This window comes from Centropristis striata, chromosome 2 (assembly GCF_030273125.1).
Source record: "Centropristis striata isolate RG_2023a ecotype Rhode Island chromosome 2, C.striata_1.0, whole genome shotgun sequence".
NCBI classification, from domain to species: domain Eukaryota; kingdom Metazoa; phylum Chordata; class Actinopteri; order Perciformes; family Serranidae; genus Centropristis; species Centropristis striata.
Window position 1 is genome coordinate 5,490,955 of NC_081518.1, and position 27,259 is coordinate 5,518,213.

Sequence of the window (27,259 nt, forward strand, 5' to 3'; positions counted from 1 at the left end):
GCGTATTCTTAATATTCTTAATATAATATGTCTGTTGACGTGATGAGCATTCAGATAGAACCTCCATGAACAAAATATGGAAACTCTTCACTGAGTCATATGTATCTGCTGTATTTCAGTATTATGAGTATTTAATGAGATCAGTGGTGGAAAGTAACTACTTTTATACTTCTATATTTTGAAGGCAACAATTGTACTTCACTTGATTTGATACCTTTATTTACTTCACAAAATGTAAATTATTCATACAAAAAATTTATTGATTAATAAATTATTATACAATTTTATAGATTCAACTACCCAGCAGTATATACAGTAATTAAAATCAGCCCAGCTGCAACAATAACATATTGATAATTAGAAGCCAATTATATAATATATATTATTCTGAAATGGACTATTCTGCAAAATGAGTAGTTTTACTTTTTTTTTTTTTTGATGATGATGATGATTATATGTTTGCACTTTTACTTAATTTTATTGTTGCATAACTTTTACTTGTAACAGTTTTTCTACCCTGTGATATTGCTATCTGAGTACTTCTTCCACCACCAGGGGCTTTTACCTTTTTGATTAGTATTATTATGTTTTTGCTAAATTAATATATCAGTTATTGTTAGATAATATAAAAGGCATTATTAACAATATGCTTGTGTGCATCGGCATGTTTTGTGTGTTTAATGTTTTAAATACCTCAAATCCTTTGTTGGTCATTTCATTACAAGAATTAAAACTTTCTGATTAATTTCCAATTTATAGGTGTTTAGATAAATAAGGGCCCATTGCCCGGTCTTTTATTACCTAAACGACACCACAAACAATCAGTCAACATATTAGGATGTGACTAAACGATTGTCTGGTGAGAGGCCTGTGATGCTCTGATACAAAGATCACCGTACGAACACTTAAAAAAGAAGTGGCAAATTATTTTTAGGCTAACTGAGGTCTAATTTATTCGTCTGATGAAGTGCTTAAGCTAAGAGCTCCCCAGACACTAAATGAGACACATGCATTCCCAAGGGGGTTTAGCATTTGATTGGATGTAGTTATATTACTACAGCCCTAATTAAGAAGGGGGATGTGTTTCAGCAGCTCTTTCAAATATTTGTTTTTCCGCCATACTCTTGATAGACTGCAGGCTGTGGGAGGGAACAGGGTGAAACGGGGTGCAGATATGACATAGACCAAACAGTCTTATCACAGAAAAGGATTTTTTCTTCCCTCTGCATGCAATTGTAGGAAAAATGAAAAGTCTAAAATCTTGGTGATGTGTTGAATAGGATGTGAGAAGGGCTTTGGTTGTTTGTGGGTAGCAAACTTTGATGAATAACGGCGCTGAGTGAAAAGTGTTCTGTGTAGCAAAATAAAAAGAGGTAATGTTCCTGGCATCAGGTCAGCACTATGAGTTTTATAGTCAAAGAGTTTGCCTTGGCACGGAAGAAGACCACACTTATGCTGAGGTGCACTGCCACACAGTCTTTGTCACATTGGAAAAGGTTCAGAACAAACTGGAAACACTGTAACGTCAGTATTCCCAGCTTGTGTGTGCGCGCGTGAGTGAGTGCATGTGATGGAGAGATACAAGAGAAAAAAGGCGGACAGACAGGAAGTTAGAAAATTATGAGGAAAGAAAGAGGGAAAAATTCAAAAGATCAGACGAACTTAAGAAAGTATTCCTACGCTCATACATACACACACACACACACACACAAACAGGCAGGGAGTCGTACCGTCTTGCTCTGTCTTTGTCATCTCCTCCAGCTTCTTCTGCTTCAGCGTGTCCACTACGTCTGCCAGGCTTCCTTTGCGGCGCTCCGGAGTTCCAAACGCTGATCCGCTCAGCAGGTCACTTCGCTCCCGGGCCCCCTCCTCCGGCTTGTGTGGGGAAGTGGAATTGTTCCGGAAGGAGTACAGGGAACATACTTTATTGCTGTCAGATTCCTGTAAGACAAACAAAAGTTGGGAGGGGTGGCGACAAGAGACAGGATTTGTATGAAATGATGAGTGTGTTTCTGTCAGGGCTCCATTAAGCTTTCTGACAGTTTTTCATTCAATTGCAGTGATTGCTGGATTTTTGCAGCTCAGGGGCGATTTGGCCATATCAAATAGCTCCTCTCTGGCTTTCATACAGTAGCGTCTGTGTCTTCTACAGAGCTAGCTTTGCTGGTAAATGAGATATGACAAGTGAAAAACTGAGATGAAATGATGAGGTACACTTTCATAGGGCATATCCATAATGTGCTCTTTACTTTTCATCTGCAGAGACTACACAGAGAAACCTCCCAACTGTAATTTCTCAAATTGCTTTTGAGTGTGCATTTGTGTTCGGGTGACTGCTGTGTAATTTGTTCATTTTCTAGTGGAGACCTATTCTCAGCTGAGTGCCTTGAGCCATCGTAAATCTGTGTCCTGTCTCGAGCTGTTGTTGTTTTTCAGTCCCACCTGTGTATGGTTTAGTATTTAACTAAGGGTCCTGTCTCTGGCTGACTGGCTGAGTGCTCCCTGTGCACAAACAGAGACATGAAGGAAATGGGGAGAAGAATGGGAGAGAGGGAGAGGGAGAGAATACTCTGCACATGGGAGTGTATAGTCAGCACACAGACCATGGCTGAGGGTTGCGTCTGACAGAAGGTGGTGTTAATTATGGTTTGTGGAGTCTGAGAAAGCAGAAGGTGGCTAAGCAGCCAGGAGTTTGCAGCCTTTAACGGGGGAACAGTTAGCTCTGATTTAAACTTTGGGCCTCTTAGTGAAGGGAATAAACATGTCACACCACTGTATCCAACACGTACTGCACGCCTATCGTGGAAAAGTGAGCTTTCATCAGCGGCAGTGTGATAAGAGTGTAATACAGCAGGGTTAAATGATAGAGCCATGTCTGGAGCCACTGACAATCCAAAATAAAAAGACAGGAATGCAGTAAATGGGGCAGGAGCATTGTCGGTGCCAATTTCTCATCCCTGCGTTGCATGTTGAGCTCCAGGCAGAGCTGCAGTGGTGTGTAGGGTGGTCTGGTACCAAGCGCCAGGGTGGCACGACCTACCGGCCTACTCTGCACCTCCCAGCCCTGTGTTGGATGATTATGCGGTGTGGCAGAGACAGTGGAGAGTGCTTGAGGGGAGTGGAGCGGTGCTGGGTTAATCAGCTGGCGCAGGTTCAGGGCACAGCCCACACAGACGCATGGCACAGCAGTGGAGTCAGGTAATCAGCAAAGGCAACACTCTCATTCCTTTCGCCTTATGCCTTTCCCTTTTCTTCTCTCCATCTCTCCCCGTCGTCCTCCATTTTACCTTTCCTCTCGTTTTGCCCCCTTCCCTCCCACTTACTCTTTGAAGTGAGAATGAATGAAGATTTGTTTTGTTTGTTTCTTCATTTTTATATTTTTAACTCCGCTAAGGAGGTTATGTTTGCGCTGCGGTTTATCTGTTTGTTTATCAGCAGAATTACAGAAAGACTGCTCATGGAAGGGTGTGGCCGAGGAGTGGATTTGAATCATGGCGAGTTCTCATATTAATTTCCACTTTCGTTGACATTGTGAAATAAGGCATTCTTGTTGCATTCATGTGTTGTCAGAATAATTTAAAACATTTGTTCACCGATCATATTTCATGGCTTTTGCTGGCCTGTTTTATTTCCTTTGCTCTTTTTTGTCTTGCAGATACTGAAAACAGCTGCTAATGTGTTGAAATGCACTGAGCGATTAAATACAAATATAATGAAATAATATAAAAAAGTACAGCTTCCCAAAATGTGAAATGGGACCATCCGAGGAGCATGTGAATGCACCATTATACCTAAAAAAGGTGAAAACGTCCATCATTTAGGACTGATATGACTTGACTTGTTGTCATGTACATTTTGTAAATGTATTTTTGTAAATCACTTACACCATACAAATAATAATTATTAGTAGTAGATAATTCGTAGTATTACACTATTTGAAATTGATTCGATATTGGTATTTATAAACTTTTTTCTTTGTGTTTTTAGTTCGACATCATAAAACTCTGTAACTGACATCCCATAATGTGCCACAGATGAAGACAACACCTGAGCAGTCCTTTGCTTGTCAATGACCTGCACATGCCCAACCAGCATCATGAGCAGTCTGCTACAGAGGCTGTTCATGTCTATGTGTTGTTTTTTTCATGTGCGTTGTGCTGCAATGCTAAGGTGTTGGGGGGTCTCAGTGGCCGACTGCAGAGCTACTTCAGAGCCCCTCAGGGTCTCTTTACCACGGACCCGTCTGTCACACACAACCACCTGCCTCCCATGTCTATAGCCCACAAGTGCCTGAGCTCTTCCTCGCTCCGCTCACATCAAAGCAGCTCCACACTCACAATGTACAGCGTCTGGGCTCTGGCTGCACATGTAGCTTATACACAACAAGAAAAACAACACACGTGCAGCAACGGACGAGAACAAGGAATGTTTCTTTAATGGCAACGAGACCGGATCGTGGCCTTCCATCGGTCATGATGTGGTTTTATGGGCCATTCGCGTTATTAAAGGGAGAGCTAGAGGTCCTCTGTTTAACCTAATAATAGCTGATGCTTTAGGGTTTGGCGGAGCTGCCGATCTAAAAACCCCAGAAGAAGGTTTCATAGGGATTTATCAGCTGAGCTTCATTATACAAGCCAGGAACAATATGTGCCTGCTGAGTCAAGATCTTTAATACCTAACGCAGGACAGACAGTGCACCGTCATACTGCCGGTCTGAAACCGTGAAACACTCCATTTTAAGGCCTGTATTGAAGCCCAGTCTGCTATTATTGGCTTATTGAGAAAAATAAGGTACGACTTTGCAAAGGTAGTTCTCAAGCCGTGGGTGGAATTACTCCGATGGGGGTATTTTCTAAGCCTGCATGTGACATAAGAAGGGAAGCCAAATCTGAATGTTGAATCCTGTTTTCTTATCAAGGCAGCACACACTATTTGTGTTTGTCTTATTTCACAGTTTTTGGGTTGGTCGGCACTCCAGATACCTAACTGTTTATGCACAAGCACTGAAACATTTTCTATTTTTTGTACCATGGCATCAAATAAGAATGAAAAGGGCTGAGCTTCATTAATTAATTAATGAATTAATTCACTTCTTGTATGTGTGTAGTATGTTGACATGTCTCACCATGCGCTGTTGGGCTGACACCAAGCTGTCCCAGTCGCTCTCTGGCGGCACGCTGCTGAGCGGCTGCATTTCATCGGGATGGGCTTTTCCATGGAGCAGGCTGTGCAGGGGCAGCTGCGGTGTGCCATGGGCCTCGGCACTCTCCTCTTTCTCCCAAGACAAGTGCTCCTGACTCATGGCATCATCCCCGTCAACCACAGAGGCGAAAGGAGACGTGGCTTGCTTGGAAGACATGACTCTGCTGTGGAGCAGGAAAATGAGAATAGGGTCAAGAGAAGGAAATTATATCTAACGAGGATCATCAAGAAAACACGAAAAGGCATGTTGTTTCCGTGAGTGTTTCCTGCATGAGTGGCAGTTACTTGCAAGTGACGGTGCATGGCTGAAACTGGGATTATAAGTGGTGCACCTGAGCAGATAATGCTGCATGGATTAAATGCTCCACCTGACTGTCGCCTGTAGCGGCTCTGGCCTGGAGTTTGGAGCAGGCAGTGGGGTCCCTAATCCTTTGTTTAATGCAGATGGATGGCTTGATCTAGGGGCTGGAACTGCGCCTGCTTGGGTCTTGGCCCAAACCCCAAGACAGTTACTCAGGCAGTAGGTCAGCCAGGCAGTGGGACTAGCATCCAGTTAAAGAGTAAAAGCCTCACAAAGTTAACTCCTGATACACAGAGATGTAAAACAAGGTTGTCTTTTTTATGGGATAATATTGCATTTTTATTTCTGAATTGATTTGATTTTGTCCTTCAAGCATTTTATCACTTTGCTCATGGGGAGTTGTTAAACTCCGAAGCAATCAAATTCACACAAAAACCAGCCTTGTCTTCTTTTGTTTCCACTCGTCAAATTAGGAAATTATTAACATTTTGGTGTGACAGTGTTCCCTCGGGCCAACAAATCCTACTTAAGCAGCTTAAAAATCAAAAGCTAACAGTGGAGGACTAAATTCACAAATTTCTAACATGCTTTCATGAATATTACAGTGAAGAGTGTACTTGACATATCAGGTGCAAAGGAAACTCATGTTAATTCTAATTTTTTTTCTCTTGCAACACAACTCTTTTTGGTGTGGAATTTACACAACCAATGCCGTTTTCTCACTATTAATGAGGCCGCACTCATGCTGTGTGCTACAATGAATGAAATTAAACACTGTGCCAAGCAAATCTAATGATGCATTTTGTATTAAATTAAAAAGGGGATAATATGGCCTTCCTACTGATGTGAAGTGGAGAGAAGGAGCTGGAGCATATTTAACCCCTAATCCTCTTTTCCCTGAGCTGTTGTTCTGCTTCTTATTTTTCCAACTACAAGACATTGACCATTACAACTAGGATGTGACTACTTAGGGCTCAATCTTCTCTACAATGTGTGTGTGTCAGTGTGCATGAGAGGAAGAAGAAAGAGAGATTGGGGGTGTGAAGGTACAGGCCTGTGTTTGTATGTGACAAAATGCTCAGGGTTCTTCTTGTATTACATTTGATCAGTGATCACCAGCTGCCCCGTTGTCCTGCTCTATCCACAGGGGTCAGTGTGACAGCACTTTAGTTCCACCCTCAGTTTGCCTGGGGGGTTTGAGAGAGGGAGGGGGGGCGGACTGTCAAGGTTGAGGCAGGCAGTGGTGCGACGGTGTCCTTGCGCTAGAGTCAGACACTGAGAGATAGGGAAAGTTGTCTTCCATTGAAGAAAGGCTTTTATGAACAAGGTCTTTGGGTCTAATAGCTCTTGGTTTTGCTCAAGGAAGTCTGTCAAATGAGTTGTATTGTCCATGTACACACATTGATGAATTTATATTGTCTATAATTTGTATAGCACCTTTCAAAAACAAAGGCAATTCAATGTGCTTTTTCAAAAACTCATGAAGCAACTTTCAAAACTATGATGGAAGTGCAAAAGTTGCAATTCCACAATTAAAAGCAGGACAGTTTTTTTTACTCTTGGTTTAGAAGAGTTTAAAGTTTGAGCAAACCTCAGAACTTCTGGACATTTATTTCAGAGACAAAGTCAAGGCCGTGTCACCACGTTTTGTTTTTAACTTTTGGAAACAGTGAGCAGAGATCCTAAGTGACTGGAGAGGTCTGGAGGGAATGACACCGGAGCAGATCACACATTATTCTGTATTCAATTATGATTTAGAAACGTGCACTGGTATATCCAAATATAACACTTTGCATAAGCACACTCTAACCCTCCTTCACACACACACACACACACACACACACAGGCACACAGGCACACAGTCACAGATCGACCCAGGCAGTGAAAGGGGGGCTGAACAATGGTAACCCAAGTTAATCTCATGTGTCCTAACAGCTGTACAAACAAACCCAGTAAGTCAGGTAGATGGCAGGAGTGTGAGACCCGTGTTTCACTGCCTGTCTGTCTGCCTGTCTGTCTGCCTGCCTGTCTCTCCTTCTGTCTTTTAGCCTCTGTGCCTGCATGTGTTGTCAGCTGTGTCTTTAGTGGGACTCAGCCCTCAATTTTAATCAGCCATTAAATTGTTTCCTGTAATTATATCAAATAGAAAGTGATCTCAAAATTGGGTACTGTTAATTGAAAATCAAAAGTCAAAGCAAAGTTCAGAGCATGCATGTAGAGAGGGCAGTAGTGGGGTCGAGGGGGGAGGAAGGGGAGGCGTGCATGCATGTGTGTCTGCGTGCACGTGTGTGTGTGTGTGTGGTGGGAGCGGATCGGGCACGCAGATTCTGATGTATTTTTTATTCATGCACCCAAAAAGCCGGAGCCTCGAGAGCAACAAGCACCTCGCCCTCAATGGAGTGTGAGAGCGAAACAAAGCACTGCTTTTGTATTACACAGTAAATCAAGTGGTATTATTTTACCACTAAAATATTCAGTCTCTCAGGCACTTTTACTTTGGTCTCCAGCCATCAGTCAAACTGCTGAGGCGTGAGCGAGAGAAGGGGATAGAGAGAGAGAAAAGGAGAGAGGGAGCGATGGAGACTCCATCCTCCTGTAACATGTGTCTACAGCAATCTTGTTAAAGAATGCAACAGATCTGCGGCAGGCTCCATAACAGTATTTGTCAGCAGGAGTTAATAATTTATTAGCAGTGCTGGGAGGGCTGCGCTCAGGCAGCTTAAGAGTGCGGAGAACCCCCTCTGCCCCACCCCCACCTCCGACAAGCCCCATACAATACTACCTCATATTATTGAAAGGGAAAAGGGGAAGTGCGGCAGTAATTCTCTGAAAATATCTGAGGGCAACCATACGGTATTTTATTTCTCATAGTTGGAGCGGGGATCACACAGTGCTGAGATCTAAAGGGGTTTGTGTGCAATAGATCAGCATTGACACAACAAAGACATTTGATGAGGAGCAAAATAAGGAGAATTCAGCTGAATGTGGATACCACCGATGAATGTAAAAATTTCTCATAGAACTACACTGTTTACAGCCTCGGCGTCCGTGCTCGCAAAAATAAATCAGCAAAACAGCCCTGTTTGTACAACTACAGTGTATTCTGGAGTTGTTGAAATAACTTTACCCACATTAATAATTGAATCTCTGGAAAATAAGCCCAAAATGTGCTTTAAAACACTCAACAGTGAAAGTATGGCGAGCTGAACTCATAAAACCCCCGACAAGCTGCCCTCCCTCACGCTTGATTACACAATAACAATAGAGCAAAGTAATCAATAAGTGCATGAAACGCTGCCTACTTTCCCAAAGACAAAGCCCCAGTGACTTTGAAGACTCGAGGCAGAGACGAGGGAGGGTCAGTTAGAAAAGAGAAGTGGCCTATATATAGCTGACAATATTGCACACATTTGAAGGATTAGGACTTAAGTTCTCCAGCCGCGGGCTCATATGGCCTGGAATGCTTTGAGTCATGAATTGTTCCCTGCGATAATGTTTCATCATCGTGCAAAACAACCTCTGCTTAATTGGTGAGTATTAGAGTGGAGTGTTGTGCAGCGCTCATCTAAAGCGTCTTGTGACTGATGGGCCATGTGTCCTCAGCTATCCCATTTCCCCTTTCATCGTAAAAGGGTCTGACTGACTTTCACCCGCCGTATCTGCTCTGTCACACTGTTTACCTTTTATAGACAATGGCGATAAGTAACTCCACACCGTCTCCCACACCTCCCCAAGCCGCCCCCACATGCCCACGTGTGTGTCTCACTACTCATGTCTTGCACCTTTAAGTTTTGATCTCAAGTCTCAACAGGGAGAGGATATTACACCTTCTTCCCTCTCATGTTGTCAGCAGACAAAAGCAGAGAAAACCAAATCAATATTGAACACAGAAATAAGTTTTTTTTGTAATGGGATTGGAGGGCAGGAGATAACAGATAAAGGGCCTTGAATTTAAAAATCAACAAATACAAAATGTGTTTATTCATATAAGTAAAGGTATATTTAAGTGTTTACATTAGCCAACTGTTTTCAAGCATAAAAAACTTCAGCACCAATATATTGGCTGAACATTCAGCCATGCCACTGGCTGATGTTTGACTGATGTGTTGTATAAATTTTGCGCTGGCTAAATGTTGTGTTTGCAGTCAGACTTGGATAAAAAAAATATTTTATGTTTTTATTTTTCAAATGAAGATTTCTTTGTTTCTCTGGCACAAAAAAAAATGACAAAAAAAGTCAATATCGAATTCGGTATTGTTATTTTTAACATTAGTATTGTCCAAGAATTTCTAAATCTTAGCATCCCTATTCTGTTCTGTCTGTTTGTCACTGTATTGTACTGTAGGGGGGGGACTGTGGAAAACAGTTTATTTTTTATAAAAAGCAAAGTGTAGGTTGAACATTAAATATACTGTCTTTGAACTGTTTTCAGTGTATTATATGTTTTTAAGGCTTAGCAAATTATAGCAATGTTTTATTTATTATCCGGAAACATAGGTGAGATTGTTTAATTAAATCAATTTCCCATCAAAGGCGGTAACCTTGAAAAGAATTGTATAATAAGTAGGTATACTTTAAAGGGAACTATAAGTAGCTAAAGCAAATAGTTTGGGGGCTTGTGTGTGTGTGTGTGTGTGTGTGTGTGTGTGTGTGTGTGTGAGTAAGAGAGAAAGTCAGAGAGAGAAAATCATCTGTGTTTCCCTTCAGGGGTTCCTCCTGTTCTAACAGGTGTCGTGGTAGGGTTCCTCTGGGTTCTTCACCTGCCATAATGAGATATTACTACCTGACAGCTCCCAGCTGGAGGAGCATTGACACGGAATCCACCGTTTAGCACAATTAAATTATCACCCTCCATTGTGATTGTGCCATGCTGTGCAGCAGCCAGGTTTCTGGATACATAATCAACTCGTAACACGGGCTGTATACTGCACACAGTTAGCCTCTTTTTCCACACACACATGCATACTTAGACAGAGAGTGTGCACGCACATAGTGTTTGTCAGTGGTATTATTCCTGCAGATCTAAAAACCGGTATAAGAAAAAGAGACTGGTAGAACTATTTTTTACCACTTTGTCCCTTTGAGTCGGTGATACACAAATTAATTTCAATCTCTTAAACCTCAGGAGACAAAGTAATTACACATAATGATATTAAAATATAGTAAATGGTTGGGAAAATACAGATTTTCCAACAAGGTAATCTACTGTACAGTGGCTGGAGAGTTGTCTAAATGAATTTGTTTAAATTGTTCCTCCATTATTGTTGACCTTCCCTTGCAAAAAGTCAACTCAATTACGGCAGCACTTCATCCTCACTTCACACTCTCTCCTGATGCCTTCTCTATTAGAAACTGCCACGGTTACCACAGGCAAAATCCACACTCAAATGATAGCCACCCAGAGCAAATTAAGCAAGCCACCTGAAGTGCACACTTTACATATTGAGCAGAGCATTGATAATTACTTTGCAGGGTAAATTATTTGCAATAATATGCTGCTAGAGGAACTGCCTTGTATCTCACTTTAAACACTTGTGCAGCTGCCATGACAGCATGGTTGGTGTCCTTGCCCCCCACACAAGGCAAAGGCAGATGCAGGTGTGAGAGTGCTTAAGTGTCCCTGTCTGTCTACTCAGGAAGGGTCGATGAGCACTCACACACTGAATCCCTCGTTGCCCCCTCCTCCTCTACCTCCTCCTCCTTCTCCTTCGGTCCCCTGTGCCTTTGGCCCTTTTCCTGATCCCAGGACACAGGCTCAGAGCTGGATGGCATAACAGCCTCTCAGTTCCCCAGGACACACACAAGTTCACTCATGCGTATGCTTTCACAAATGAAGGATGGCCATCCAAAAAAAAAATTCACTGCTAGCCTTTTTTTTTTTTCCTGGACTGGCATCATTCTTTAACAGAAATGATCCACTAGAAGAGAAGCGTAGTGGAGGCTGAGAGTCAAACAGCAGACGAGACTAACAGTAGCACGACTTCAGACAACAGCAGACAAACTGTTTCCCTGCCGAGAGGAGAAAAAAATACTGAGACAAGAAAAGCTTCTTGTTATTTCACCTCTCTCTTTCTTTTACTTTCTTTTTTTTCTGTGGGTCTGCTGGGGGATGGAGTTCCCAAAGAGCCTTCTGTTGCTGCTGCCGCACTTAAGCAAACCTCACAGTGAGTCAAGCCATCAACCAACACAACCCTATTTGCTGAGCAACAGTGGAGCTTTGTGGCTTGCCTCATAGTTGACAGTAAGTTATGAGCCCTTTGTGAGCAGGAGAAGGAAAACAGAGATCGGAATTTGGCAGGAACATAATAATACAGAATTCTCCTGTTCATGGAACCTGAAATTTTCATGGAAACAATCGAGCATTGTTGAAGGAAAGAAAAGCAACGGTGACAGATGAAATATAGAGTGGGGCCCCCTTTTTGTTAAACAGTAAACAAAGCGCCATTCAGGCCAGGTCCATTCTGTCATTTATAAAGATAACTTCTTCTGTGCACTGGAGAGTTTGCAGCAAATGGCTGCACTTCAACAAAATCGAGTGTAACATCTCTCACAGTTGCCAGAAAAGTGAGTTGAGGAGCTGGCTGGGGGGTGCCAAACACAAGTGAAGGGACGCACCCCAAGTTACCAAAGAGATGCACAATAAGTCTATAGGGAGCATAGAAATCTCCAAAGGGAGGGGAAGTTAAAAAGAAGAAAGCAAGGCCTTTGAGCAAAAAATCAGACTTTTGGCCAAATACTCATGGACAATAGCTAATTATGGCGGAGAAATTTTGCAGCAAGCAATAAAAGCATGGGCACTGGTGATTGTGAATGGCTTATGAAAGTAGGAGGGGGGTTATTGTACTGTATGGCGGGGGAACTCTGGGCCTCAGTCTTTGGTCTTGCCATTATGAGGTCATCATTGGCAACTTTAGTGCCCAGCAGGGCTGGGGTTGGTACAACTGCCGTTGGTTTGGACATCTGGAATGTCGGCACACAGTGGCCCACTTTCTCCGTCACTATCCTTGTTCCTTTCTTTTTTTCCTATGTAGAAGGCTTCACAAGTCCTGGTCACCAAATTTGCAAATTTGCAATGTCTACAGAAAAGAAAGGCGATTTTGTTCTCTTTCATTCTCATCTCATGAATAGATTTCTGTAGCTAGGGGGAAAAATGAGGAAATTACCTTCAACACTGTTGTAATTAAGCTGCTCTATTCTTATTCTAGGGGCTGGAAGGACAACAGCTCATTAGCTACAGTTAGACCCACCTCTAATTCTTTAGGGCTTTTTCTTCTTTTCTGCTATTCTTTTTCTCTTGCTGAATAAATTAATGGTATTCATTGAGCAGTTTCCCATAAGGGAAGGCACACAAATGTGTCTCCCCTTGTGACAACTGGACTTCTTTTCCCTCTTTGTCTTTGGGCCCTTGTGTGTGTTTTTTTAAGGTCTGTGAGAAGAGGGGCTGGGGTAGAATCGGGGAGGGGAGAGAGTAGCCACGTTTCATGTGACACGTCAATTGGAAAATCAAAACAGGGGTAGTTCATTTGCTCCACCCAGATGAGGCCATCTAGCCGAGCCATGATGAATAGGGGTCAGGCAAGCCACACCTCAAAGATTTATGATTAAGGCTTATTATGTTGGGAAACTGACATTGATTGCTGATTTAAACCACTGAAACCAATTAATTTGCCAGTGCTGAATAGAAAGCATGGTCAACAGTGTGTGTCATTCTGACAGGTTGGACAGGAAGAAGCGGAGCAAAAGTGAAGGTCTAAATGAATGGCTGGCAACCAGCCCTGTTTGGAGGTGGTTAAAAGTTACCATGAGTGATTGACAGCTAATACAAAAAAAAGAGAGAGAGGCTGGAGGAAAAATGAGATCTGAAGAGCAAAACCAGAAACCCCAGCCACTGATCTGAGTAATTGCCCAAAAATTTGGTTCACAGAAGACATGTACAAGCTGCTGTTTTAGCAATGCTAAGATGGTTTCATTCATGGGACGGCGCTGAGAAAACCTGAGTAAATGAATGTGAAACATAGCCCTAATAAAATCAGAGGGCTGACAGACATGCTTGAACAGAAAAATGTGCTATATTTCCATTCCAGGGACGCTGGCACGGTAGTGGATTAGACGCTGACTAAAACTCAAAATGCTTCAGCAGTCCACACTGCTAACCATGCATCTGACCCTTATATACACCGCTTCTGCTCTCCGCTGCATTTGTCCAGAGCGATGCATAAAAAGAAGCCGCAAGTGATATACCTACCGCAATCTATTACCCAAGTGATTCTTGCGTTGTGTTCACAACAAACGCCACATTACGCTCGGTTGCATGTTATTTTTCTCTGTGGTTGTCGGGGGAAGCTTGTGTTTACTTCTACCTTTTCCTCTGTGTTAGTTTCTCCTTTATTCTTTTGCTGGCTCGCTCAGAGGACACATGCATCATGACAGTGCTTCAAAATGAAATCATTAACTAAATTGCTTTCTTAAAAAGCCACAAGTGTGCAGCAGGATTTGTGTGTGTGTGTGTGTTTGGCTGCGGGCCACGGGCCTCTGGTTCCCAGGCAGCCTCTGCCCCGGCTCTGTTGTGGTTCCCTGCCACCACACTCATTATGCTCAGCCTCAGCACAGCACGGCGCAGGGCTGCGGCTCGCCTCGCCTCACTCACTGGGCTAGTAGGAAATAATCTGGTAATCTCAAACTACTCCTCCATTTCAACTGGGGCCTCATTCACACAAAGAGACCCTTTGTCCTGAAACATTTATGACCACTCTTTGAATCTCAATCAGGGAATCAATCAAAAACACATTAAACAAATATGGTTTTATATTTGATGATGAAAGCTTAAAGGGAATTTTCTGTAGAGCTGACCTACGCTTTTCTACTCAAACAACAAATCCTGCTGTGCCTTTTCAAAAAGCTAACAAACTTAAATAATGGGGGGAATATCCATATCCGCGTCAAATATCTATGAACACGAATTTTAAACGCAGCAAAATATAAAAAACATTTTGTGAAATGTACACACCAAGATAAATCCACACAGACAAAAAAAAACTTTCTGGAAGCCATCAATCTGCCTGAGATAGATTTCAATAAACAAAGCAAACAGAATGGAAGGCAAATAGGGACTGAAGGCCAGACAAATATTTGATAAGAAGATAGGGACTAGCTGAGCTGTATGACAGGGTAGCTGTGGACCCCACCTACCCACACACACACACACACACACACACACACACGCACCTAACCCTCAACCCTGACTGTCTATCTGCTCTCCAGTGAGCTGCAGGCAGCAGATGTGTCTTTCACAGCCTGCAGAGTGTGTAACCAATCTGCAAACAATAGCTGGAACTTGACAAAGGTCGTTACACTTGCAACACACTCTTTACAGTACAGGGCAGTCAAATCCCATTGGCCACTCAGGTAAATCATGCCCTTTAGTTTGTGTTTTTTTACTTCACAGACCACACAACAGGCATTTAACATTAAACACAAGCACAGTCCATAACTTGTTTATTCTCTGTCAGTGTTTAGGCCTATTAGTCAGCCACTATAATGTTATTTGAGCTCCGATGTAAGCCACTTAACAAAGTTTAAGTCACCTTTTTGACCTCCTGTTAAGCTAACAGTTGGTGTAAACATGCACAATCCTATTAACCTAAGAATATACATGGGACTGGGTAAAGTGCCACAGTGCCATGTGCTGAAATCCTGTTCTGAGTCTTAATTACAACAGACAGCCATGACAGTGAAAAAGATCCAGCACAAGCCATGCTTTCTAATACCTGCCACTGTGACCACAGGATGTAGGGCAACAAAAGATTTCAGGAAATAACAGATTTGTGTCTTTGTTTTAATACTGTTGAAAGCTAATTTGAGGATCCAGAACAATGGCTATTTACACAATTAAAGGGGAAATTTTCTTTTTGTGAAATACCCAAAAATAGTGTGGCTGTGCCTAAATTAGCAACGTGAGGGGAAAATCACTCTTCACTCCATGCTTAACAAGAAGTGGTGGCAGATGTGCAGCCACAGTGAACTGGTGCATCAATATGGATAAAAGGCCTAAAATATCTGACATCATTTAATACAAAAAATGTGTCATAAAACCATCGTCAGCAGAACTTACAAAAAGCCCTCAAAAGTAACTCAACAGCTGATATACTCAGGTTTACATACAGTATGAGTGTGCAAAATGAATCAAGAAAATCATAGAATACTGACTTGATTAAATGTGACACGTTAGAAAAAAATGTAGACCAGGTGAAAGTGAAATTTTGCAAATACCAGAACACATGCAAGAGTGAAGACACAAAGGAGAGCTTCAGTTTCTTTTTAGCTGCCAAGTAAAAAATCCATTACTCACAACATTCCCTCTCTAATTCCTCACTTGCTGCACATTTATGTTTCGATATTTTGATATTTGCATGTTTCACTCTATGGTTTCACTCTGTTTTTGTCCTTTGGGGCCACAGATCAGGTCAGTCTGCCCCTTGAGATCACTTCCACTGTGTGAGGCATGTCTCATCATATCCCTCAGATGTTAAAACATAAAAATAACAACCTCTCGTCATCACATAAATAGGTCGTAATCAAATGAATCTACATTTGATTTGCTTATTTTGTTTCTGAGCTGGTGTTGTATCGAGTTAGTGCAGTCTATAAACCTCCTCTGTGGTGTCAGCAGGGCAGCCGTCCAGCATCAGCCTGGCATATCAGCTATAAATGGCAGCTACATCACTACAGCTACGGCTAAAAATACAGGACCTGGTTTCTTCCGTTTCCCTGTATTCTCAATTGTGTGTGAAACTTAAGCTGTAAGACTGGCTTTATGTGGAAAAAAAATGAGTATTGATTTTGGACCTGTTGAAGAGCAAGTAACACATCCCCGGTATTTGGGCAGCAAAATGCAAAAAACAAAAAAAGAATCATAGCATGAGGGACATTTTCTTCTCAGCCAGGTTTTAAGAAAGCTCTCTAAAAGCTATGAAAAGTTTCTAAATTTCCCACAACCTCCTCCTGTGGGTGTGCCTGTAAAGTGCTTCACTCCTCTCTCTTGTAAAGCTCCAAGGGATTGCATCATGGGACGGGGTGTAAAACGATGGTAGCAACATACTGTAACATGGGGGAAATACCTCATGTTGGCTGATTCATAAACACCTTGTGCACTGGCTGGCTGGCCTCTCAGACTGGTCTTTGCTGTGCTGGTTGTAATGGTAGAGCTGACTGTGCCCAGTGCCAAGTCCCTACGCTGGCCTGAGTGCTGTTTAGAAGCACACACACACACATATACACACGCACGCGCAGCCACAGAGTCACACAGATTATAGCGTGGCTCTGTTTTAATTGAGTCTCAGTCTTTGTGGTGTCTGTTATCTCTGACTAATAGCATACATTGGCCCTCTCTCATTATCAGAGTGGGTCTTTATCAGAGACCCTTGTTTGATACAGTTAGAGTTGATGCATTATGAACCGCACACCAAGAGTCAGCAGTGATCTGCATATTCAATAACTTCCGTAATTATATGCGCAATTCATCAGATGGGATGTGATTGCAGGGGAAGTGGAATAGAGTGGAATAGAGAGGAGCAGAGAGGTCTGATTCCTGGAGGACTAAAGTCTAATCACAAAACTAACATGATAATTGAAATCTAAATTGAAAGGCTTAGCTCTCAGGGAGAGTATGTCAGACGTGGAGTGTAGGCGCTAGTGAGAGTGAAAGAGAGGGAGAGAAAGAGTGGCAGGAAAAATAAGATTTAAACTGTGCGTGTTATACACAAGCCACTGACACAAAAAAATTGTTTTGCTCCACACCAGTGTTACAACAAGCTCCAAAAAAAAAACGTCCCTGGAATCCAGTTAGGAGGTAAAAACTTGCTTGGCAGCTGTGAGGTCCTCATAACCACATAATTTAGAAAATAATTATGCACATATGTACATATATGTTAAAAAAGATTGTAAAGTTAACGCTTTCAATGGAACATTCAATTCAATTTGTAACCATCCTCGCTAGAGCTATAATATTTTTGAAAAAAATAACTAACTGAGGTTATTTGGAGTTATATTGCAATTCAGATATGATGTTGGAGTGAATGATAATCGTTGTCTCATTATTTAAAATTTATTGAAAAACGTGTTAAAATGACAAAGGTATGATTTTTGCAATGATCTGTACCCCAAAATGTTTCTTTTTTGTTAAGTCTAGAATAGTATTTGTAGGTTGGGAAATTTCTGCAGCAACATAATACTTACTTAAAATTTTATTTATTTTTTTATTTTTATTTTTTTTGATTTTTTGATGCATATTTTGCCTTTGATAAGTATTGCCCCATCCGCATTTTGGATATTGCACTAGTCTATATTGTGATTTTTTTTTAAATCCAATTAATTTTGCAGCTCTAGCTCTACAGTTCTAGCTTATTTCTAATTGAGCTAATTTCTTCTTCTTTTTTTCTTTTTTACCTTTTTTTATTTTAGTGTCACTCATTATTTACAAGTAAGGGCAAGTCTTTAAAATCCACGGAAATATATACATCTTGTTTTCCTCAACACTCTTGCAGCCTGGAGAGAGTGCGTCAGAGGGCAGTTCAATAATGGCTCAATATTCCACACTGTCACCATCATCCCTCTTTGCTTGAGTAGGTCGTGCTACTTGGCCTTTAAATTCCTGTTTTTAAGAGGCGACTGAAATAAACAGGGGCACGTTTTGCCTGCATGGAACAGAATGATGTTACTTAGACCAGAGTGTCTAATCACTTTAGCCTCATTTATTATTTTACCCTGAGATACTTTGAACCATTTCTGTGCAGTTATACCATATAAATAATTTTCTTTTCACATGCATCGAACCAGACAAAGTGTTGTGACATTGCACTGAAGTGAAGCTGTCCTCCATTTCACCTCAAACACTTCACATTCAATTCTCATGTTCTACTCATTGTGTAGAACTGCAGGAAAGAGACAGTGCAGAAAAGTCCTCTGTCCCGTTCTCCTCTCCTCCCCCTTTCTCTGGTGTCCCTGCCCACCACAGGATTCATATTCATCCCTCAATAACGTTTAATTAGTAATGCCAAATTCATTAACCTGTACTGCTGTTACGCTGGCCTCAGCCATAAATTAGCTTAATGTGAGCAGACGTATTGCAGCTGTAATAAGGGACATAAAACTCAAAGAGAAACACATACTGTTCCTCCATAGTCGTGGATCATTATAACTCAGCAGTGTTTTAGAGCCGGAGCATTCCTTTTCAGAGCAGCAGCTATTAGCAGCTCTTAACTATAAGCCCATCAAACACTTTTATTTTGTAATGCTTAACAAAATTGTTTGAATACTGCTGGAAATTAAGAGAATATTGTAGAGATGCATTACCCATGACAGCTAGTGTTATTATCACCACTTTTCACCTCAAATTTTTCAATGTTTTGACTCAAATCCATATAATGTCATCGTCTGAAAGAAGCTAAGGAATAAATACTGTTGTGCAGTAATTGGTGCAACTCATGAGTGTGTTGCTTAAATATGAAGGTGTTTTTCAGATTCATAGAAGAGTTTGTGTTGTTTCCCACTGAGCTGAGGTGCCAGAAGCCAATGCAGAATTAGTTGTTTCAGTAAAAAGAGATGCAAGATACAATTCCAACAGCTTCTGACAGCTCCGTCTAATTGGCCCAACTCTTTGGCATCTTGTTTGTGTTTATTTAATCAGCTGAGGGAATGTGTACATTTTGGCTGTGGGGCATGTTATCCCCTTTATCACGAGGAGACATATTACTCGCAGCCTTTTCTGTCAATCTTGTTTTCTTTTAACATCTTTGAGAAGAAAAAAAAAAAAAAGGACAAACTTGAGGTTTTGTTTCTCGGGCAGACAAACAGATTCAGGAAACAACCGGCTATTGTGAAAACCTGGGACGACCTTCACTGTCCTAGGATTACACGTTGACCTTTCTGCTCCTCTATCCCCCAGTGATCTCGCCTAACAACTCACACCAAAGAGCCTATTAGGCCTGGATCCCACTTTGTTGTTAAAAAGGGTCTTGTCCTTTCAGAACACTCACTTCCTCGCTTTCTGTTTTTTCAAGCATAGGTGGTGGAGGAACACAAGTTCATTGTTCCCTCGCAGATGGAAGTTGGAGTTACCAGGGTAACAGCTCTAATCCTCCTTTTTTTACCACTTTTTTTCATATTAACAGCCTATCGAGTGCTACCTTTTAAGTCACAGGCAAGAGCGCTCGCTCACTTTTAATTAGCTATGATTCTGTTTGCCAGGAGACAGCATGATGAGCTAATCGAAAATTTACGAAATAATGACGTACTGCAAGCAGCTCCTTCTTTCTCCTCAGGCCTGCTCCAAGAATAACAATAATGAGGCCATTATCGGGGATTGCACTTTAAAAACGCTGCCCTGCCACCAAAACAGAGGACATAATTGTTCTGGTGTTTTCCATACAATCAACAACCCATTGTTGATGACTTGAGAACTAAGGGAGCAAAGAATGGGTGCCATAATGATTGGTCTGTGCTGCCATGAAGATCCTGTACAAAGTGTCCACTGAGGAAGGACCTCGATAGACTACTGATTTGCTTGTAAGAGCTTTGGATGAAGACAACTGTCTGGCTTTGTAAAAAAAGAAAAAAGGAAAAAAAAGTCCTTTCTGCTTTTTGTCTGTCTTGCCGCTCAAATAGCCCCCAAGCCGCATTAGAGAAGAACCATTCATATGGTGAAAGACTGGGAGTCACACAGACTCATGTGAAGGGGCCACATAGTTGCTGGAGAGAATGGCCATTTATATAACCTCCCGCCATTTCAGAAAAAATATAACTGATCTCGAGCTGGAGATAATAAAAGGTGTGTTTGTTATCTACAAGGTGTCCGCAAGAGAATAATGTACTAACATTTGCCCAGGGCTTCAATACATATATTTAAAAAGTCAATTTAGTTCACTAGTCATGTACGTCAACTGAGCTTTATCTAACATGTCAAGATGTCTCAATTAGATAATTGATGCACATGCGGGCCAGCCATTTGGAAATTAAACCATCCCAGATAGAAGATTATGATAAACAGAGGCTGGAAATGAAATATTTTTGCCGGAAAAGGTCCACATCTAAACTTGCTGGGTGAGAGCTCAGCGGGTTTGTACAAACACGGTGCTGCACCTATTAGCTGAGCTCCATTGTAAAGGAGTGAGAGAGACAGAGCTTGAGGGCAGGAGGAATGCTAAGTGGGCCCCTTAGCCTAGTCAACCTTCAGTGGGTTTCATTTATCTTCATCTTGTTAGACTAAATTAATTAACAATCTCAATGTTACACACTTTCTCCTTTCATTACATCAAATAATGGCAGAAATGTAGGGGGAGGTCCTGCCCACTGGGAGTAGAGAGACTGAAGACATCTCTCTCTCTTTCTCTCTCTCTCTCTCTCTTTCACTGCCTCTCTCTCTCTCTCTCTCTCTCCACATCTCTGTCTCTTCCTTCCCCTTTCTCTCTCACTCTCATTTTCTCAGTCTCTTTGACTACACAAACAAAAACCTGTTAAACGTCTTCCATAAACATATAAAAAATTGATCTAAAATGAAAACACATCTTCTGAACAAAGAGAGAAAGCTGTGAGGCGTACAATAACACGAGCACCAACAGTTGTCTATTAAAAACACTTTGCACATTGTATAGTTCAGAGAACTTTTGCTTTAGTTTTAGAGATATTGGGAATTTTTAACGAGCCCGTCTTTATTATGAGACAGTACAAAGGCTTTGACTTGTATAGGAAATAAAAAATATGGAAAGTGACTTTTACCATCACATGTGAAGGGTTTGGTGTATTTTTCACAATGGCCATGTCTCAGCACTTAAACTGTTTGTAAGAAGCAAAACGAAACCCATGACTCATTACAATAATGAAAGGCTCATCCGGTGTGCTACTGAGATATGACGTACTTTATAAAAAGTCAATAACATCTGCACATTAGAGCAGAAATGTATCTGTATAGTCAGAAAGCCTACCTTTGACCTAATTCAGTTGCTTGGGAAAAAGATACTTGGAGTCTTCACTGGAGGAATGTCTTAACTGCCACATCCATCCACCCCGGTTTCTATCCTTTTCTCCCCTTTCACCCCCACCCCCGCCCCACAGCCCACTCCAGGACACAAGTCTTATCCAAGCAAAAGGGCTAACCCTGAAGCAAAGCCTGCCTTTAATCTTGGCCTGATTGTTGCGGCCTCCAATCTCCAGCCTGTGTGCGTGATATCTGTCTACTGGCGCTTCTCCTTTAATTAAAACAGACATTGACAGAAGGATGTGGATTAGCGGTGCAATAATGTGTTTACTTAGAATAATCACAGTGTTTCCTCGCAGCTATGAGAACAAAAGGAAATTGGTGGTGCAGCAGCCAGGGTCAAAGGTCATTTCTCCTTTTTCTTTTGTAGATGTGGGATTAGATGTGGAAGTAATCCGGCTGAATTTGAGACGTGCTTCTGTCAGACTTCTTCTAATGCTACATACAGTACTTCTTTAGCTATCCACCAAACTGGTTTCGACAGGTGCTGAGACTTAAACGCTGCCATTCACTTTGTATCAAAAAGAAAAAAAAAAGCGGAAATGAGCATCGACAGTGCTCTCTCAAAAACGTAACACGCTGTATGCCTGAATAACTTCTGTCAAACCCTAGCAGATATACTGTACCACACCAAATAAATTGGTGCCAAGCCATGAAAGATAAAACGGATACTGTACATTTCTGCATTACATATTTTATTTGTTTACTGCATAAAAGACTAAATATCGAGTATTTATGAATGCATGATAAATATATGTAATTTATATTTGATAAGTGGCTCTTTCAATTTGTTTAATATAATAAAAAAAATGTTTTATTTAACAGTAATTTATACAGTATAATTCTACAGGATTAACTGCACAATCGGTCGCAATTTAAATTCTGTCAGTGCTCAACATTCTTTTTTTTTAAGCTTTTAAAAGTGGGTCTCAATCTTACCTTCACTGTGATTTTAAATGGTTGAATTCTAAAGATAAATAACATGAATTTTAATGCATGAGAGATTTTCCTATTGAATTCCTGAAGGACATTTTGACTTGCGGGAGTAATGGTATCAAATTGTCCTTTCTTTTTAAAATGCCCCCAACAGTTCTGAGAGAAAAAAATGCTGTTAATTTAATCAAATAAGTGACCTTTTGAAAAAGAAATCAAAGAGGATTCATTAGCTTTAGTAAAGTTTGGCTGACAGCAGCTTTGAAAGGCAGATGCTGCTGCTGTGGCTTCTAATGAGCCAACCCTAATTAGGGAGCAACACTGGAGCCTAGAGAAGGTGGTTGACTAGGAAAGGAGCCAATGGTAAATACACTCTCTTATTTACTTCCTCTGTGTGTAATGACAGCACAAATTTTTAATTAGAATCACAGGAAGGGTAAAGACAAAAAATGTAAATCTTTATGGTAGGTTGAATACAAACACAGAACACAACAGGAAACAACAGCACATCACAAGACAGATATGCCAGCGACTGCCTCACCCCAACATCCCTGATTAGGGTGGTTAGTGAGGGAGGGCAGATGGGGAGAGGGGTCAGACAAAAGCATGCAGAGTAAAGACACACAGAGTCTGATCTGCAGGTCCTTTAAGCTGTGAAAGGGAGAGGAAGGAGGAGAAAAAAGGGGGTACAGCAGCTCATCTACATGTGTCCCTTAAGTTGTTGGTGTGTGTTTTCAGGCTGCCAGTCAGCTACACACTACATGAACACAATCATAACACACAGCTTGGGTAAATATGTCAGAATCCATGTTTGACATTGTTCAAATATACAGAGACATGTACACACACACACACACACTCACAGAGTACAAAGTCTAAAGCTAACAATGTGTCAGAAAGCATAACCCCTGTTAGCCCGCTACCACCCCTGCCCGACCTGTGATCCTAAATGGCAACAACGGAAATGAAACTAACCTCAGTAAAAAGCTGCTACGAAGAAAGCCCTCCATGTCAGCGTGTGGGGTTCTGGCAGGAGAAATCACAGAGAACCATTTTCACTATGAAACGAGTGATAATCAAGAAGAAGAAGAAGGAGAAAGGGGGAGAAAGAAAGAGGGAAAAGAAAGAAAGAAAAACACAGAGCATACATCTTCCTCCTATAATAAGGCATGTCTTTAATTAAAGCAGAAATATGGCTAGGAACCCATCCTCTCTTTTTATGAACTGACATCATTAATTATACCTCTTTCCATCGAGGGAGTGGATTTGCATACAACGTCGGTTTGCACTGAGAGCCTGATGATATGTTTGCATCAAATAAACTCTGCCTACTGATCTCTATACAGTCTTTTTCCACGGCTGTGTGCAGATATATACATGTACATCCAGCACTGTAACCGCAGATCTCAGAGCAGCCCCGGTCCGCTCAGAGGAGCTAACGGTGGTCCAGCTGCAGCCCATGTGTGGCGAGGGTGCTGTGGCTTCTGGGAGCCCGGCCGCAAGGGACCCAAGCTGGGACTTACAGCGTCAATGAGGCAAAAGGATGTGGTCATGATGTCACCACTTGTAGGGGTCGTTCAGAAGCCTTAGCCACAAAATACTGGAGACACATGGCTAAAAATGACTTACAACAGGTTTCCATCAGCCTATGTTATTGGTCTGTATAATATACGCTTTTATTGTGTTAGGATTGGTTGGAAATTGATTAGGACTTCCATGTGCTTTGCTTTAAGTGGTAAAGAGCAGCGATTCCAAAGAACAGTTTTTTTGAGTGGAACTTTTGTCAGTGGTTGATATTTTAATGTCTCTCAGATCTCACAACTAGCCCAATAAAGAAAATCAGCCACTGAAATGTGGCAGGGATATCTCACAAAAATATTTTTAGCATTATAACACACCATTTCACTTCAGCATTTCATAACTCCTCCACCCCTTGAATCAATTTCATAACTTCAGAATTCAAGAGCAGATTCCTGCTGTTTAAATCGCTACTTTTTAACCTCAGCAAAAAGAAAACGACTTTTATTCTGAACATATAACTCTCTCATGCGGCGCATCATGAATTACACAAAACGCAACAGCGAATGACATCTCAGCCCTTAAACACCTTAAGTTTTAGTGACATGGGTGTAATTTGGCATTTTCTCCTCTTGCTCTTGTGGCTTATGAGACAAAGCCTCTGAGAGAATGGAAAGAATGAGCCGGGCCCAAGGACACTGTGCCTTTCAGTCTGGCCAGCACTTAGCGAGGCAGTGGATCCACAAGGCCCAGAGGGCTCAGCCGAGACTTTTCTCACAATAAGGTGTCTGGGGAGGCGGGAGTGGCATAGCTAGGGGCGCTGCAGCTCTGCTCTTTTCTCCACTCAGCTGGGCCCAGCGCACATAATACCATCACCACGCCACAGCACACCAAGCCAGTGACAACGTGAGAAAACAACCGTCAAACAGTGCAGAGTAGATCAAGCGTGTCTCCTCACTTCTCTGAGTGCAAAAAGCACACATACTCTGCAGGAGGCGCGCACAAACTAAAACAATTACCAACACAAATGTGAATTTGCTCTCAGCTTACAGTATGCAAACAAATTGTAGTACACATTTACATACTGCGCACCAGAAATTAGAGGAATAGAAACAGCGTCATGTTTAGAAACTCATAACTAGTGTCAGGATGAACAGAGCATACTTCTTTATTATCTGCATGTGTGTTTGTTTATTTTACTGGCAGCAGACTTGCTAAAACTTAATATAGGCAGAAAAAATGAAATGCATTAGGCTATGCTCAGTTATTCTATCTTTATCTTTGGTTTTATTCCATAACTCTTGTTCTTTCACTTTCTGTGTGCTCGTGTTTCCTCAGCTGTGCCTGCTGTCTGCAGTCCCATTGTGGTCAGAAACAACTGAACTTCGTCTATAGAAGCAAAGGTGCGGTTTGGAGAGCAAATGACCAAACTCAGGAAAAAGTGACTGAGCCACATTGTATTTGCTCCTCTCCACACACAGAAAAACAAGAATGACTTTAAATGAAGGCTAGGCCGCAATTCAAGGGCAGGCTTTTTGGTTAAGGAGAAGCAGGGAGGATAGACATCACTAAGTTGGCCTGGACCGGTCTGATCAGCACAGCAGCCCTTTCGAAGAATGAGCCTCTGCCAAAAGCTGCCTCTGCCTAACCAAGTCTCCCACCATCTGCAACAAATGTGCTCTATTAAAGCAGTACCATATGGACAACAAGCTAGCTATTAACACGGCTTCAGCACATCCCCTTAACCTAGCCCAGATTTCAAACTTCCAGTCAAATTGACTGCTGATTTAATGCACCGCCAGCAGCCATGTGGGTCTTGGCACGAGACGGCACTCCCGGCCTTCAGTCATTAACAGGCTCACGTAGCGCGCGGCGCACAGCGAGACACAGAAGTTAGCTACACAGATCCTACAAGTAACTACATCCCAGGTTACTTGTTAAATCCTTTAACCAAACCCATATGAGAAAACGTAACAATATCCAGAGAGGAGGGTAGAGAGAGCAAGAGTCTGATCCAGGAACTCCAGCCTTCTTAAGACAAGTAAACCCGGGCTCAAAACACTCTATTGTACCGAGTGGAAACAAGCTTATGAAGCACATCTACCCACAGAGTGGCGGCCTAACTGGTGGCTTATGTCTCAGTTCTTCCACAGTGATGGAGAGTGCATTTGCTGCCTCTGCATGGATCCAAAATGGCAGTGATTAACCCTGCAGGGTGTGAGGGGGGGTGGGCACTTTAATCCCTGTGGGCCGGGTGGCCATGTTGACGCCTCTCCCCTCTCTGAGTCATGGGGGGACCCACCCACTGTTCACAATGCCATGCTCTCTTCTCCTCGACCATGACGCCACGGCTATGAGCTCTCTGCTCTACGACCCAGAGACAACACACACACACCAAATCAGTTACAGTGCTATGGTTTTAACCCGACTCCAAAGTTCAGTAAATTTTGTTTGTTTATCTTTTCTGCTCCTGTCGCAGCTGCTTAGATACTGTACATAATTAGAGTGGAAACACATTTCTTCTCTCAGAAGCCTGAATGTATACAGAGTCGACGTACAGAGACCAAATCTTGTCAGAATGTTTTTATTTTATTTAAATTATTTAGCAAGGTTTTTTCTCCATGATTACAATATGTCTGCTCGGGCCAGTGAAACTTCTTTCTTTTTTCAGACCACAAAATTGTGATTTTTTTTTTTTTTTCAGATTAAAAATCAACAGCAAAGCCTGGTTTGAAGCCATATAATTATTATTTTTCATTATATTTTTTTGTATTATTTAATATAAGAGTTAATGTGCTCTGCTATGTATTCATCAAAAAAAAAAAAAAAGACACTGCCTTTGCAACTAAAACCTATTTTATGTTTCTAACCCTTGGACATGAAACATAACATGATTGCTCCACAGTGTTTCTGCCACTAGTGTCCTTATGCAAATTGAAGTGATAAGCTAAAGACTGCCTGATGACAGACTAATTAAATAAGCCTTTCAATGCTCTCAGTGGAGCAATGGGATGTGTGAAAAGGTACTGTAGGTTCGAGAGGAGAGGGATCCAGAGAGGAGGGAAAAAGCTGTCCAAGCAATCCCAACATCCCAGCAGACAGCTTTGCGCCAACTCAACACCCAGTCACATGAAATCTGGTGATACCTGGTCCAGCACGAGTCCACACACACTGACATATATGCATTTACACCTACAGTGTAGAACACACTCACAGACACACCTGATGTTACCTTTACTAATGGTAATAGTGTCCCATTGACCCCCTCCCGTCAT

General features: G+C 41.8%; 1 protein-coding gene and 1 long non-coding RNA gene across 7 annotated transcripts in view; one reads left to right on the forward strand and one right to left on the reverse strand.

Moving 5' to 3' along the window:
• The window catches only part of LOC131985680 (uncharacterized), a 253,194-nt gene extending 226,890 nt beyond the window's left edge, over positions 1-26,304 (forward strand). The window contains exon 4 of the long non-coding RNA XR_009395667.1: positions 25,323-26,304. This is a non-coding gene — a long non-coding RNA (uncharacterized LOC131985680). The remainder of the gene's footprint in view (positions 1-25,322) is intronic.
• Positions 1-27,259, reverse strand: part of sox6 (SRY-box transcription factor 6) — a 150,216-nt gene that overhangs the window by 95,449 nt on the left and 27,508 nt on the right. For 4 of the 6 annotated variants that reach the window (XM_059350823.1, XM_059350833.1, XM_059350822.1 and 1 more), the window contains 3 exons: positions 23,442-23,492; positions 5,126-5,366; positions 1,731-1,941 (listed from right to left, as the gene is read on the reverse strand). In XM_059350823.1, the coding sequence (XP_059206806.1) occupies positions 1,731-1,941; positions 5,126-5,366; positions 23,442-23,476 (487 nt within the window). In that variant the 5' untranslated portion in view covers positions 23,477-23,492. The remainder of the gene's footprint in view (positions 1-1,730; positions 1,942-5,125; positions 5,367-23,441; positions 23,493-27,259) is intronic. The other 2 variants (XM_059350842.1, XM_059350849.1) reach the window with 1 other exon arrangement.